General features: G+C 43.0%; 1 protein-coding gene and 1 pseudogene across 4 annotated transcripts; one reads left to right on the top strand and one right to left on the bottom strand.

Annotated features, from left to right (window-relative positions):
- Nucleotides 1-9,270: 9,270 nt before the first annotated feature.
- LOC119333346 lies at nt 9,271-10,553 on the top strand (annotated as a pseudogene).
- A 948-nt stretch (nt 10,554-11,501) lies between these two features.
- On the bottom strand, nt 11,502-14,654 carry LOC119331851 (F-box/FBD/LRR-repeat protein At1g13570-like). 4 transcript variants are annotated; one of them, XM_037605025.1, is made up of 5 exons: nt 14,421-14,653; nt 13,932-14,082; nt 12,409-13,245; nt 12,120-12,278; nt 11,502-12,001 (listed from the first exon to the last, which is right to left on the bottom strand). In XM_037605025.1, the coding sequence occupies exons 2-5, from the start codon at nt 14,034-14,036 to the stop codon at nt 11,852-11,854; spliced, it is 1,251 nt and encodes a 416-aa protein (XP_037460922.1). In that variant the 5' UTR covers nt 14,037-14,082; nt 14,421-14,653; the 3' UTR covers nt 11,502-11,851. The 4 variants fall into 4 exon arrangements, with proteins under 4 accessions (XP_037460922.1, XP_037460923.1, XP_037460924.1 ...); XM_037605026.1 differs by having other exon boundaries at nt 11,502-11,990; nt 13,932-14,654; XM_037605027.1 differs by having other exon boundaries at nt 12,095-12,278; nt 13,932-14,653.
- Nucleotides 14,655-15,925: the final 1,271 nt, after the last annotated feature.

Here is a 15,925-nt window from a genome sequence, read left to right as displayed (position 1 = left end):
TACTTGACATCTGACTGTATTCGTGAATATGTGATCACTCGTTTGTAAGAGTAATCAGAGTGAGGTTTTTGCCGCTGCTTAGAAGCAGCTTTGTTTTATTCATATATGTCCTCTAGAGCCACGTACACATCTGTTAGCAACTTGTGTGGATGTTCTGGCCTATGAACTGCAGATATCTTGGCCTGTGAACATCTAAACTGTTGTTTTGTATGTCTTCATTAAATTCAGATCATACTCTGTATTTTGTTCTATGAAATGTTAAACTACCATTTACTTGGTTAGAGCAAATTGTGGATTTTTTTTATGAGCACAACACTAGATGAATAACGTTTGGATAATTTTAGAGCACATTTTGTTATTTATAGCCTGCTGCACAACAAGTCAAAAACTAGCATCTCATTTAAAATTACATTGCTTTCTTTGATATGTGCATGTGAAAAACAAGTATGTCCTTTAAAATGTCTTTTTTTTTGGTATATGCATGTAAACTACATCCCTATCACACAACGGGATTCTTTTAGATTTTAAATTTGATGAGTTGTTCTTCTCGATTGTAGGTCTATGCCTCCTTACATAAAGTGTGCTGCTTGTGCATCTAGGAAATTTGGCCGCCTTCGTCCATCTCAGCGAGTTCGACCACATTGGGTTGTCCATCGTAATGCATGCATACAACCTTGGCTTCCCTCGCAACACGATGACATTGGTTTGGCGGTGGGGAAGTGGCCACCTCATCCACAGTTCCGGTGAGTCCCTGTTTCCCTGCCTCACCCACTTTGCCCTGTGATGATTCTTCCATTGAGTGGCTGATTGTGGTGTTGGCCATCGTGCCAATGGTTTAGGGATTGATTCTGTGTATAATGTGTAAAATTGGCCCTGCGTTGGCTAGGCTCTTGTGCTACTTGTGTATGCCATTTGTTGGGGTTTGCTTCTATCCAGGGTGTAGAATTTGATATAAAATGAACACATTTTTGTACTTCACTTTATGTAGGGTTTGGTATAGTTTGTATAATTTGAGTCATTGGCTATCAAATATAATCGACATGCTCTGAAAGTCATTGTTTATAGGTTTGTATAAGAACAAAGTAGGTCCTATACATGGTTTTGGTGTTGCGTTGTTTATCTTACCTTGCCATACATACTGTATAAGAACAGAGCAAGTACTATACATGATTTTTGTTTCACCCTTTTTATGAAATACGTCATAGTGTTTGTGCTTTGCAAGATTCTGTGGGTACTATGTTGTGTTGCCTATTCATGATTATTATGTGCAAGATTTCGTTCTGCCTCCATGAAAGATGCACACCTGTCTAACTTCGTTGTTGTTTCTGTTCTGGAACTTACAAATGAGATGATTTCATGTTCGTCAAATGCTTAAAATAAAATCAATAGATGGTTGTCCATGATATTTGTTGCATGCTGCATGTAATCTCTTTAAAGATTACCGTGTTGGTAGCAGTAGGCACAAGTCCATGTATGAGCAGTGCTTATTGCAATTGCTAGCATTCTTGCTCATATAGACTTTCCTCAGAAGTCTTTGGTGCAAACTTGTGGATTTTTTTTCTAAGCACAACACTAGGTAAACAACATGTGGATGATTTTACAGCACATTATGTTAATTATGGCATGCCGCACATCATGTTAAAAACAAGTCTATACTTTGAAATATTATTTCTTTCTTTGATTTGTGCATGTAAAAGACAACCCCATCCCACAATGGGATTCTTTCAGATTTTAAATTTGATGAGTTATCTTGATTGTACGCATCCAGATTTTAAAGGGTGTTGTGGCTGCCTCCAGGAAATTTGGTCGCCTTCGTCCATCTCGGCGAGTTATGCCAGTGAATCGCTGCCTCTTCCTCCGTTCTGGTTAGTTGTTCTGTGTGTGTGTGTGTGTGTGTGATGGTCCGGCATCGAGCCGATGATTCTGTATTTGGATCTATGGTGGTGGTCTTGTGGCCACCATAATTTTTCTATTATGATCACCATTCATGTTGATGTAATATGTCCTATTATGTGCTTTGCAAGAATTTCTGGCAACTATTTTGTGCTGCCTATGCATGATTATGTTCTACCTACATGAGTGTGCTTGAGTTATGATATGTATAACATTGTGCCAGCATATGCTAGTTGTGGTTAGTTAAGATAGGTGCCAATTATCTTTTCCTTAGGTTAGTTCTATTTTTCTCACCTGGTTTTGGATATTTATGATCCATCAATGTGTGCTTCAGCTTGTATAGACGTGCTTTCTTCGGTGTTGAGAGTACTTCATCAATGATCTTTATGTTCATTATAGCTCTTATCTGATTTTTCTTCTCCTGTTGGCTTGGTTTATGGTACTCTGGTCTTTTAAGTACCCTGGATTATAAAGTCAATCTGTTTGCCAATTACATCAGATACAAGCTCATGTCATTTTGTTGCTTGAGGGATATTTCTTTTATACATGTAGGTTGATCCTGCTACAGCTGGTGCGCTGTATGATGATGAATTCATTGTCTGTGCATTTGACCTGTTGTCTGGACTTACATACAGAAGGACTTGGTGGTGGTATCGAAAGCCTAGTAAATTTCCCAGTCTGACCGCAGCATATTTCTTCTGTTTGCCCTAGTCTCTGTAGGATTGTATAAGAACAAACTAGGTATTGTATTTGATCATGAATACATTACTACTATAGATTGTTGAATTTCCTAAAATATATGTTTGGATGCACTAGACACAGTTGCGCATTGTGTGGTTGTTGCTTAATTGCTAAGTCCATATGCCTGGGCATATTATTCTTTAGTTGGCTTTTATTATTCATATGCTCGGGTTCTCTCATTCACCATTTCTTTGATTGGTCCTTGGACTTTCCAGAGACAAGTTGCTGGTTATTTTCTTGGGTTGTTATTATGTCAAACAACCTCTAGTTTATTGTTCACATAAGCAGATTATTGGCACATGTTCTTTATTCCAATGTCTGATGTTTCAGGCAGTGATTATTGCTCCAACTCATTACTACTATTGCTACTATTTCGATATTTGGATACAATTATGATTGTGTTAATTTTTGATGTTTCAGGCTGTGATTATTGCTCCAAACGAACTGTTGTAATTGCCCAGTTATATAATCCGAGCCATTTCTTTTCGTTGCACCTAGGAGCAAAAGAAGCAAATCTAGTAGGAGCATCCAGACCTTGTATTCTTGGACTCGCCACTCGAGAAGAGAAGAGAATGCTGCAGGTGGGAGCAAGTTGGAAATATTTTGCTCCTCTCATTTGTTTTTTGTTTGTTGTGTTGATTTATTTAAGATATGCTTGCTTGCCATTATGGTGTCGAGTTTAGTCATAGATGGACACCATCCTGCTTATATTGTTCCGCTTGTTGATAAAATTGTTCCTGTGATGCCGCCCTTCTTCTCATAGATGATAAATGATATCATGTGGTTGTTTGCTTGGATATTTGCACATATCAACCTCTAACTCATTGTATCACACTTTTTGTATAAAATGTTGCACCATCTAGCTAATAAGACTTTTTCTTCGTTGTCTGAAGATATTAACTATTAGCGTTTCCTTGTATTGCAGTGAATCAGCTTATTTTGCCACTATTGAGAAGGGATGGAGCATTACAAGTTTATGCCTTAGCCGCCGTCCTGGTCCTTGGTGGTGCTGCTCATGGCCTCCTGCACTCATGTGCTTGGAGGCTCTATTGTCCCCTCATGCCTTGCCACTGGCTTCCGTTATATGCGATGTTCAGCATCGACTACATCTCCATAAGGCAAGTCCTATGTTTCTTGTGTCTAGCGTGCTTTGGACCTAGCCTTCGTGCTATGGCCGCTCCATGTGTCGGCCAGGCCATCGAGATGTGGTTTATTCTATGTTGGTGTTGGTCTCTCATGATTTTGGTGATGATAGTCTTCCAACTGTGATTTTTTTCCTACTGCTTAGTTGGGTAATTGTTTAGGATGAGATGCTGACAATTCTAGGCTGCTTGCTGGATGATGCCTAGCCGTCTTGGGTTGCTCCACATTTACCTGGCTAGATGTATCAATATTAAGCTCATGTTCATACTAGAGACTTTAACCATGCTACGTGATTGTGAATTGATATGATGTATGGTTTTATATTTGCTTTGGCATCATATACCATGTATCTATCTCTAGTCATATTGTTGATAACAGATTTAGTATGTGTGGCCTTGGTAGCTTTTCTCCTAATGTCGCAGAGGTTTGACCCGTGTTGATGCTTTGGCCAGATATTAACCATTAGAAAATGTATTGTGGGTCTTGTTCCAGTTGTTAAAATTAGAGATAGAAGAATGTAGCGAGAGCATAGTTACAACCTATACAGAGAACAAATTAATGTTGCTTTGGCATGATAGATTGTCCTTATTCAGTGACCATTAATTAATCTTGTTTTCTCTGTGCCCAGGGGAAGTGCTTGACTTGATGGTGAGGATGGTGAAGAAATCGGTGATGGGAGGCAGATCGATGGAGCTTGTATGTAAATGGTTAGTCCTGAAGGTGGTTTCCTTTATATTTTCCAGTATCTGTGAGCTTATCGTTCTGGGATGATGCACATGATGGGTACTTGTCTTGCGTTTCATATAAAAGTGTTATCTAGTCTCTTTGAAACTTGGGCCATTGTGCATTTTGGAATTTCATGCTTCCCTTGCAGAGCACGAATGAGTTGATAATGAGATATTTAGACTGTGGTGGCGAATGTTGTTATTGCCATAGTGGTACAAAGAATGTGAGCAAGCTGTTCGTTGTATGAGATGTTGGTCCCTCATTGTTTTTGTGATGATAGTCTTCCAGCTATGAGTTTTCCTACTGCTTACTGATTAGGATGAGATGTTGACAATTCTAGGCTGCTTGCTGGATGATGCCTAGTGAGTTGTCTTTGGGTTGTTGGAGTCAGTACTATGCTCATGTCCATGTTAGAGTCATTAACCATGCTACTGTGATTCTTTTTGGCACAATGGTGTGTATCAATCTCTAGCTAGACATACAATTGGTAACAGGTTTCGTATGGTGTGCCTTGGTCTAGCTTATCTCCTAATGCCGCAAATGTTTGACCTTCAATGGTAAGGGAAGTTGCGTATTTAGGTTGCTGTGATTCTGCAATGAGTGTTGTTGCAGCTGGTAGGCAATCTTTTGGTGACTATCAGTCAATGTGGTGTATATGCATGAGGCTTAGGTTGTTGTTGATTTTGATGACATTGCATTTATCGATTATAGTCCCTATTTAACTGTACTTGTTTTTTGTTGGTCGTGCTGATTTTTTCATGATTGTGGTCACTTGTTGATAAAATTGTCCCTGTGATACTGCTCTTATTCTCATAGATGATAAATTATATCATGCGGTGGTTTGCCTGGTTATGATATTTATATAGATCAGCCCTTAACTCACAGTTGTGCATATAGCAAAGTTGTATTTATTTCCCTGCTAGCAATGGTTGAGAGGGTTTACTTGAGAATGAATTTGCAGTAGTTTTTCAACTAAAGTCTACATTTTGTAGAAGCTTTTTGTTTTTCGCCAACAAGTTCATATTAGACTGTTGTGCAATCTAATGTATTGTGTCAGCACATATCTTTGTACTTGTGTTGTGATGTGGATGAGAGACTGGACTGACTCGGTGGTCCTTTGAATGTTACAGGAGAGCATATCTATGTGGAGAAAAGAAAAATCTCGATGTTACAGGACAACGCGAGAGGATGGACGGATGGACCTTGTAGCAGCGCTTGGTCGTAACTGAGCTCGTTTGGTGTTGTGTTGTTTGCTCCTCTTGAGGACCATTCAGTTTCTGTAAAAGCACAAGAGGCACGAGGACTCCAGGGAAAATAGTAATTGCATGTGCTGTTCAATCCAAGCTCAAGGGGCTCGATCCAGGAGCTCTGCACTAGTAATGGCCTCTGATGTTTGCGGTCATCTGGCAAAGGGACTAACTAGTGTACTTCAATCTTGTGCGATGATTTGTTGTCTGTCTCTATCATTATGTACATAGATGAATTCTAAAGCAAGAGTGATGAATTCTAAAGATGTTTGAAAGTTGCCACTGCAAATTAGTTGCATGTTTCCAAGAATCTCTATAAGGTCTATCTGCAATTTGGTCAATCAAGGAATGAGCCACATCTTCAATTGAATACGCATAGTGTGGCCACATCTTCAATTGAATACGCATAGTGTGTTGTGGCTGATGAACTTTTAAAATTCACCACAGGAATCAATCTAGCGCTGTGGCATTGTCGATCTGATGATTTCACCATTTGTTGCCAACGCATATGCAATACAATATAAGACATTTCTGAAATGTCTTATATTTAGGAACAGAGGGAGTAGATAGTTCCATGCAAATCTAATTGTAGTACTACCAACATGGCCCCTTCCGATGTAAAATCCTATACAATATAGGCAAAATTGTCTAGATTAATTGCATCAGGGGTTGTTGGTCAATATTTTTTATATTAAAAGAAATGTGCTGCTTGAGAAATTCGGTTGGTTTTCTTTTCGTTTGTATGATCTAGGGTGCGGTGGCTTGCCGGTTCTGGAGTTGAAATGAAATGAAAAAAAAGATTTGTAGAGTTGAATCATTATTTTTTGATGATAAAAAAAGATGTGTTCACTTATGATGTACTCATGCATGATCAGAAAAAGATTTACGGAGTAGTTGTCCTGCAATAGTACAAAAACTCAATGGCTTGCATGCACCTTGTGCTACCATAATTGTGGTACACATGCACGTGGTCCAGCCTACCATAGCAACGATACACATGCATGTCGGGCTACCCTATCCTCCTTGCTTGCACACATGTCTGCTAGCGTTGGCTCATACTGCTTGTGGTGGTAGGATTTTTAGTCCCATACCGCTTGTGGTGGGAGGACAAGACCATCTTATAAAGGCAAGCCTCCCATTGCTTTGAAAATACATGCTACGAGCACACATAGACATAGACCATTGCACATAGTTAATAAGCGTGTGCGCTCGCGTGGACTCGGGACTAAGACAGACTGGTTGCGTGGACTAAGACAGACTGCACACATAGAATTGGTTGTGGCTTTAAAAAACTAAGGTAGAACATAAAGTGAACTTAAAGGTTGACTAAGATGAAGCTCCGGTGATTGGACTATATAGATGGTCCACAAATAATAGTTAATGATGTACGACGTGGATCAAATGATATAGTGGTATGTTAAGAAATTGTGAATTGCACTTCATGAACTCATCCATACTATGTGTTTTGTATGCCTACGTGGGTTAGAAAAGGCTGATGACTTACATCAAAATATATTTTTTAAATAGACCATGTGAGGATGACTTCAGTGGGGATGGTCATCAATGTTCAAAAATGCAAGTTCAAGACGAGCATGACGATGGATTGTATGCTACTTGATTGGCCCAGAAAGTAATCCAAATTTTGAGTGGTTAGAAATACGGCCGGTACGAATGCGGATGGAACCTTTAGGTGAGCCCTAGGAGCCCCAATGAGGCCCACTGAGCCAGCTTTCATCTGTGTTTCACAAAGTACCTAATGACGATACAGTAAACATATGTGGATTATGGTGATAGGGGTGATCACCTCGGGTTATCACATGGACATGGGACACAAGCTTTACCCAAGTTCAGACCCTCACATGACGAGAATTGACTCTATTGATGCTTATAGTTAACAACTACTACAATGGGTGCCCAATGGCAACGTCTGGTTAGTCGGATGTCTAGTCGCCGGAGTTGAAGGTGGACGAATCTACACGGGACATGTAAACAATCTACTAATCGACCATCTCTACAATTCTCTAGCTTACGGAGTCGACAAAGTCCTGCATTCCTCCTAGAGAATGCCCTTATGTAGCGGCCTTGGCCGGTGGCTACCATCCTCCACGTGGACAACTGGCTCATACAGAAAGGGGGTTAATGCGCACATGTCATCCCGACAGACGCCCCATTTAAAGTGGGGACATATCAATTCATCATCCATTGTTCTCGTTGTTTGCTATCACGAACGAATACGCCCGTCTAAATGCGTGGCTGCTGCGGATACTCAAGTTCACTCACTTTTTCAAAAGAAACTTGCAAGTGCATTTGATAGATTAGATAATATTATGAATTACAAAAATGCTAACAAAATTTTAAATTTTTTTGAATACTAAAAACTGTTCATGCATTGTAAATAATTTTCATGATTTATAAAAATATTCAATAATTTGGTAAATTCATAAATATTAAGAAAATCATCAATGCTAAAAATGTTCACAATTTTAAAACTTCTTCATGAAGTTTGAAAAATATCAAAAATTTACAAACTTAAATTTTTTAAAAATATTCATGAATTCTGAAAAGTATATGAGCGTAATATTCATGAAAATTGTAAAACAAAAATGGAAACAAAAAAAGAGGCAAAATGAAGAACAACATAAAAATGAAAAGAAGAAAAGGCGCAATAAAAGGACCCGATGACGCCGGAACACATGATTTGACCATGGAAAATCAAACATTTTTTATGGCAAGTTTAGTGACACGAGGATGACAAGTTAGTTGGCAAGCATGACTACTCCGTCCTTGGTGTATTTTTTATCAAAAAATTGTCGTGCATGTGAACTTTTAAACTTGCCATCCTCACGCCACTAAAATTAACATCGAAAAAGTTTGATTTGCCATGGCCAAATCTCAAACTTCGGGATTTACCATTTCCCAAAAAAAAAAAACAGAGGAAAACAAGGTCAAGGAAACCGGTGGAAAATCATACCCACGTTATCCATCAAAACTTTCCGGCTTAGGCGAGGTACCATATTCGTTGTGTCTTGTACACCGAAAGGTCGGACCGTGTATGTTTTTCAAGCGAGCTGCTGAACAAAACTCACAGTCAGACTACAATTGCTGGATGAGAAAATAAAGATTTCTGTCAACCAACAAACTTGGCCTTATTATCTCTGAAATGAACAAGGATTCAATACAAGCAAAGGTACCTTGCGGAAGTCTCATGAGCATAGCAATCAAGCAAAAATTCCGTTTCAACAAACGAATAATGCACAAAGTCGGATTCCGATTTGAAATCAAATACACAAACGGAAGAGCGTAGTAGAGTTTGCCACCAAAGTCGAGCTGCCGAGTTTCAAACGGATCGGCATCAGAAGAGCTCCGTTTGGTAACCGGACGCGAGTATCTCTCAAATACAACTACGCCCTGCGCGTATGCGTCTCAAACCAATCGCCACCAATCTTCCAAATCGCCGGCGACGAATCGATCGACCCCCTCCCATCTAGAACTAGAAGCAGCAGAGCAGCCGCCGGCCGGCATGGAAGGGCTCAACGTCCACGAAGTTTTCCAGCACTACCGCTTGAACCCTACGGAGGTGGAGGCCGTCACTTACTACCTGCCACGCCTCATCGCCGGCGAGACGCACGGCGCCGAGAAGCTCATCCACGACGCCGACGTCTACGACTGCGAGCCCAAGGATCTCGCCGCCCGCTACGCGCCGGTGCCGCAGGCGGAGAGCAGCGGCGACCGCTTCTTCTTCACCACGTGCAAGCGCAAGAAGGGAAGGACGTCGGCGAGACCTGGACCATCAACACGACCACGGTCGTCACGCACGCGGGAGTCGACGTCGGCGAGAGGAAGAACCTGTCCTTCAAGAAGAAGGGCAAGTCCACCGGCTGGGTCATGGAGGAGTACCGGCTCCTGCCGCCGCCAGAGGCCGTCGTCGCCGACGAGGAGAAGGTCTTCTGCAAGATTCACTTGTCCCAGCACGCTCCTGAGGACGCCCGCCGTGAATCGGCCGCGTACAAGCGTCAAGGAAGAGCGGAGCCCATGCCACAACCGGCGCCGCAACCAGAGCACGTTGGAAAGAGGCCAGCGCCGGGCCCGGGTGCCGCCGCCGACCCTCATCCGCCGCAACCCATGAAGAAGATGCGAGTTGCCGTACCCGTCTCGGCACCTGCCGCATCGTCGTTCGCCGCTGCAGCACCGGTCTCCTTGCCGGCTGAGCCCATACCTGAAGCTGAGGACGACATGGCCTGGCTCTCTTGCACAATGGAAGAACTTCTCGGGGAGGCACAAGTGGAGGAAACTCTCCCGGTCCAAGCAAGAAACAGCATCGAACAGAATTGTGAACCACAGGAGCCGCAAAAGCTTTTCGCTGATGCTGAAGAAGAAATCATGGGGACTTCCAGTCTTCACGCTCCATTTGAAGCAGAGTGTCAGACCGAAGAGGCGCTCGACATGGAGACGCTTTTTGCTATAATGGATGAAGCAGCAGCAGAGCAGGAGCGGCAGGCCGTCTCGACGAACAATAACTCTTCCATGGTCCAAGACAAGCCGCCGCCGATCTTCTCCCATCCACCTGAAGCACAGTGGCAGGCTGACGAGGCACTCGAGAAGTACAATGCCGCAGCCGATCTTCAGGCTCCATCGCTTCAGGGACACGACCACTTGTTCAGCTCGCGGCCGAGCTTCTCCGATCCATTTGAAGCAGCGTGGCGGGCCGAAGAGGCGCTGGAGAAGGAGAACGCCGCGGCCAATCTTCAGGCTGGACCGCTTGGGGGACACAACGACTTCTTCTCGTCTTCAACTGTATACTGAATCTGATGTTGAAATTCTTAGTGTATTCAAGTGTATATGAGGATTCTCAGTCGCCGGTACATTAATCCGTCCTTGTACGATTGCCACGGATTCTGAACCTCTGAGCAATTTGCTCCACTTGTTGATGTTGTTGCGCCTGTTATTGATGTTCTGAACCTTGTGTATGCTGCAACTCATATATATTTTGCACAGTTTCTCTCAGTTCCAAACTTTTTAGTCTGAACATGGAGCTTACCTCATGGTTTTAGTTTTAGGCATGTAGCACTATCTTGCGTCCATGTGATGTTGTGAGTTGGTTGCACTCACATTTGTTTCTGTATGAATCAACTCTGAAACAGTCTGATGAGGTTTGCTCCGTACTCTCATTTGAGCCAGCTTAAGCATGCGCAACTCTAGCAGTTTAAAACACGAGCCCTTCTAACTTATGACTTGAAAGAATGGTTCTTAGCCAACGTTATATTACCAGCAACAACTGGCCAACACATCTCAAACCTTCGGTCCAAACGATTGCACCTGAATTAGAAGAAAAACATGCAAATAAAGATGTCGTCTTCAGCTACAGAGCAACCCGGGGGTCTTGCTTCTTGGTACCCTGTGGCCACGGTTTCACCTATTTTACGTGTGCAATCAGGTATATCAGGAGGTCCGACTAGATGAAGTTCTACAATTGTCACTGACTTGTGAGCCTGGTTCAGAAGCCACCGAACCCTGAACTTCAACATCTTGTTTAAGCATCACACATAACATTGAGGAACTCTCTTTCTGAATCTTATTTGGTTGAGAATTCTTAGTTTCAGACTTTCAGTTAGTCTGATCAGAATCCTCGACAAATGCAAGCTTTCGTAGTTCGTACTATGGAACAAGTGCAAGTGGCATGCTACTGAAGAAAGTACTATGGAACAAGTTGTTGTTCTTGCACCTGTTATCGAAGTTGTAACTCTGTCGCAGTAAAGGTATATGCCTCTCTTTTCCTCTCTCAAAAATAAAACTAAAAACTACACATCTGTTCTTTGCGGTTCAATTTGAACGGCAAAAACGTCTTACATTTAGGAACAGAGATAGTAATGCTATGCTTATGTAACTCTTCACTGTTGGTGTCTTGTCTTCTTCGTTTCCCAATTGGCCCGACTCTTTGTTATAGTTACAATAGGTGTTGCTTTTCCGCTGTTTATTTTGTGACAAAATCCTTTTGTTTTGATCCGCATCTTCATCCTAATTTCATTTGGTCCTAAATGTAGGGTATTGCTTCCTGAAGCGACTCGCAGGAGATTATGAGCCTGGTTCATAAGCCACCGAACCTAGACTTTGAAATCTTTCTTATTTTTAGCATCACACCCCTGTCGCCCATCCTGTCCATATTGGCTATCGACCCGCTGCATCGCCTTCTCGACGACGCGCACGGGCGCCCTCGATCCACTGCCAGGGAGGGCTACGAGACTAAAAAGTTGCTGTTGTGAACCACATAACATAGATTAAGAGCTTCATACAAATGGTATGCCCAGAGGATAAAGGAGAAAGCAAAAACAACAAAAAGCACGTACAAGCAAACTTAAGACTGTAACTCACATGCAAATTGAACACTTCAAGAGAGGGAGTTAGTTCCAATAGAGAAGCCAAACGAAGAATCCCACTTGAACAACCTGGATCTCCGTCCACCAAAACCTCTATACTGAGATGCCTCAGATTAATAAAATCACACCGGCTGTCTGTCATGAACTGTCGTGCCTGGAAATAAATATAAATATTAATGAGCACCAGGTTCTAAAGTTGCAAGAAGCTGGTGCAGTAACAGAGAAACAGACATAGCTATTGTCTTAGTTATAATTACTCAGAAAGTGCTCAAAATGAAACCAACCTCATTTTCGATATGAATTCTAAGGGAGATTTCCTCCACATTAGACATAGCCCGAACAAGATGACTAAAAGTGTAGTCTAGATTGTCAGAATCTGATAATACTTCAATTTTTGCCTTTGTCAGCTTGTGGAATTTGCCAAGCACAATCGGCACATCCTGCTCTGAATAATTGAATACTGTGAGATTTGGTGCATGCAGTTCCATGCTTTGTAGGCTGCAATTCTGAATACAAGCATACTGCAGGTGGTCTAGTGGCTCAGACATGGTGAAGGAAGGCATGAAACAGTCTGTTAGACTTAACCACTCAAGGACAGCACAGTGTGGGAGCATGCAATGGAGGCCCTTCGATACATAAACCCTATGCAATTTGAGTGATCGAAGGTTTGCAAAGCCACAGAAATTCAGAGCTGGCCTTAGGCACACTAAGACAAGTCGGAGAGACAGCACACATGAGCTGTTTCGATCATCAAAAAGATGCAGAGGGAAGTTGTAGACATCGTCCGGGCATTTGGGTGGAGGGCGTAGATCAAGAACAACGTTCTTTGCCTTCGATAGAACAGCAAAACTGAGCCATCCATCAAGATCATCACCGTGTTCTTCAGAGAGTCCATAATTCACCTTAAACTTGTTCACAGCAGTACAGTAGTGATCCTTCAGGATATCATTGACACTAGTAACAAATTCTTGGTCCCCCTTGTCCTTGCCATCAAACAATTTTTCAACACTGAAGATTAGATCTGGGTGGTACCTCCAGACATGTCTCCACCCACTCGACAGTGTGCTTATCTGCACCACCTCCTTTAGAGGCAAGCGCGATAGTATCTTTTGTATCACATCCTGAAGAATATAGTATAGATGAGAAAATAGTGCTTTGAATAATAGAATGCTCAGCGAATGAAAATCGTGCGAGAACAGAATCGGCATCGTTCTTTTACCCCTAAAATATACATGTTCTACAAAAAAAAAAATCTGATAGAAATTGCCTAGGTGCAGTTTTCCTAAACTACTTGTTCTTAAAACCACACATTAAAAGAAGTCTAAAGTTAATGATATTTGGATGAAAAACGATCATCATCCGTACTACCATTGAGTTTCTTCAAAAAAAATTGACGCATGAGTTTCTTAAATTTTGGGTATGTCATTCCATTTTACCGTGCAGATCATATCAATCTGTTGGTTTTCATTTATTCAAGGGCCACGAGATTTTGGAGGTCAAATCAATGCCTTGCAGGTGACTGCCGTTTACTGATCCAAGGGCACCTTCATAAAAAAAATTTTGCATATTTAATTCTTGCTTCAGCATGCGCGCTATGGGCCTTTTAAGTTTCATAATGTTAATTTTGAGAGTATTCTTGAGCATATCCAGGGTGCTGGCGTGTGCGATCGTTAAAAACTTTCACAAGAATAGGAAAGAAAATCGAGGAGTCTCTGTAACTTAACAGCGAATAATACTAAGGATTCCTGCCTTTTCCTTAGCAATGTCATTTGTTGACCTAGTGTATGTACCACAGGAAAAGCCATACCTCGGGGAGATTGTCCAGACGCGTCTTGGGCCTGCTGTTGTGGCGTCGGAGCTTGAATCTACGTGCTTCTTGGGGGCTCATCTCCATAACCCATCTCTTGCCCATTTGATTTTCAGATCACTGACCAGTGACCGCTGTGATGTTCCCCAATCTGCAACAGGGTAGCTTATACAGGATAGATGTGTAGCTTATACAAGGAGGGAAAACCTAAAACTCCCAGGGAAGGATGAGTTTAATTAAAGCAGGACTCAAGGAGTGCACTTTATCTCTCCCTCGAACCGATTACACCGCAGCTGGCTGCCTATATAGTACGTTCCAGATTCCTCTCCGATTCGGAGAAGGAAGCGCAGATCTACTATTACGGAACGACGCCGGAATAGGTCAAACTAGAGGACACTGGAGGGAAGGGGGGAGAATAGCACAGGAGGTCAAACTAGAGAGATGGCCGGGCGCGACGGACGGAACGTCCACCAGCAAGCGGGAACAGACCTGGATGCGGCAGGCGGAACGGTGGCTCGCGCGCCGGGCGGTTGAGCGGTGGACGGCAAGATGCAGCGGCGCGCGGCGGCGGCGGGGTAATTTCCTTCTCTTTTTTTTTAAACATGTGGCGGGGTCATTTCTCTTTTTTCTGGGGAGCAGCACAGGGAAAATAGGCAAATTTCGCCAAGGAAAAATGACAGGTGGGTCCAAATCGCGAAAAGAAAAAGAAAACTTAAAAACAGGCAATAAATCCACTTGTTCATGCAAGCTACTAGAGTTGATGTTGTTGCGCGTGTTATCGATGTTCTGAACCTTGTGTTCTCTGTTTAGGCGGTGCATCGAGGGTGTTTAGGCGGTATGTGGGCCCTGTTTTGGGTATGGTCGGTTCTTTTTTTTTTGAAACGAGGCAAAAGATTTGCCATTTTCATTGATTAAGAAGAAGAGGGCTTGACTTGTGGCGTGCGGGGCCTCTTTTATCCTAGGTGTCGCTGGTTCCTTCTGCTCTGGCGTTTCTCTGGCGTCGCTTCCGTGTTTCGATGTGCGTGGGGAGATTTGTCGGCAGTGGCGCGCTCCTTCGTTTGGTGTGCTCCTTCTCTCGGTCAGTCGGCGGCATGGTGGGTGCTTCTCTCGCGCCCTCTTCTTTCCCGTCGACAATCGATTTTCTGCTGGTTCCTTTCGGGTGCCGCCGCTGGTGCGCATGTTAGGGTTTGATCGGTGTTCTGTGGCCGGCAGTGCTGTGTTATGCGGGCTAGGGTTTCGCCGATCTGTGGGTTGTGGCCGGGTATGATGATTTGGGCGCTAGGTCTCGTGGGCTGTCATGGCCGCTGTGTTGTAGCATGGACAGAGATGGGAGCAACTAGTTAACGAGCACTCCTTCAGAAGCCTCGCAACGATCAGCGTCACTTGGCGCGCTCTCAGCCATTCGCCATATGTCGCGCTCTGGACGCTCCCTTCGGATTTTGTTTTTTTATTTTTCCGCACGCGCTTTCGGCTTTTTAAACGGGTTTTTTCGGGTTTTTTTGACGTTTTGGTTTTCCCCCGGTTTTTCTTAACTTTTCCATCAAAAAATCGAAAAAAAATTGCGCGAAAAAAACACGTTTTCTTTTTTTTTCCTTTCGCGAAAGTCACGGTTTTTATTCCGCGAGAGGCACGGTTGTGCTTTATCGAGAGTCACGGCCGTGCCTTTCGGAAACGAAAAAAACACGTTTTCTGTTTTTTTCTTTCGCGAGAGTCACGGTTTTGCTTCCGCGAGAGGCACGGTCGTACTTTCGCGAGAGTCACGGCCGTGCCTCTCGGAAAGTGAAAAACAAAACACGTTTTCTGTTTTTTTTTCTTTCGTGAGAGTCATGGTTTTGCTTCCGCGAGAGGCACGGTTGTGCTTACGCGAAAGTCACGGCCGTGCCTCTCGAAAGGGAAAAAAATACGCGTTTTCTATTTTTTTTTCTTTCGCGAGAGTCACGGTTTTGCTTTCGCGAGAGTCACGGCCGTGCCTCTCGGAAACGGAAAAAAACACG

This window comes from Triticum dicoccoides, chromosome 7A (genome assembly GCF_002162155.2).
Source record: "Triticum dicoccoides isolate Atlit2015 ecotype Zavitan chromosome 7A, WEW_v2.0, whole genome shotgun sequence".
In the NCBI taxonomy this organism is placed as follows: Eukaryota; Viridiplantae; Streptophyta; class Magnoliopsida; order Poales; family Poaceae; genus Triticum; species Triticum dicoccoides.
Note: the sequence above shows the minus strand (reverse complement) of the source record. Positions and strands in the feature narration are given on the sequence as shown.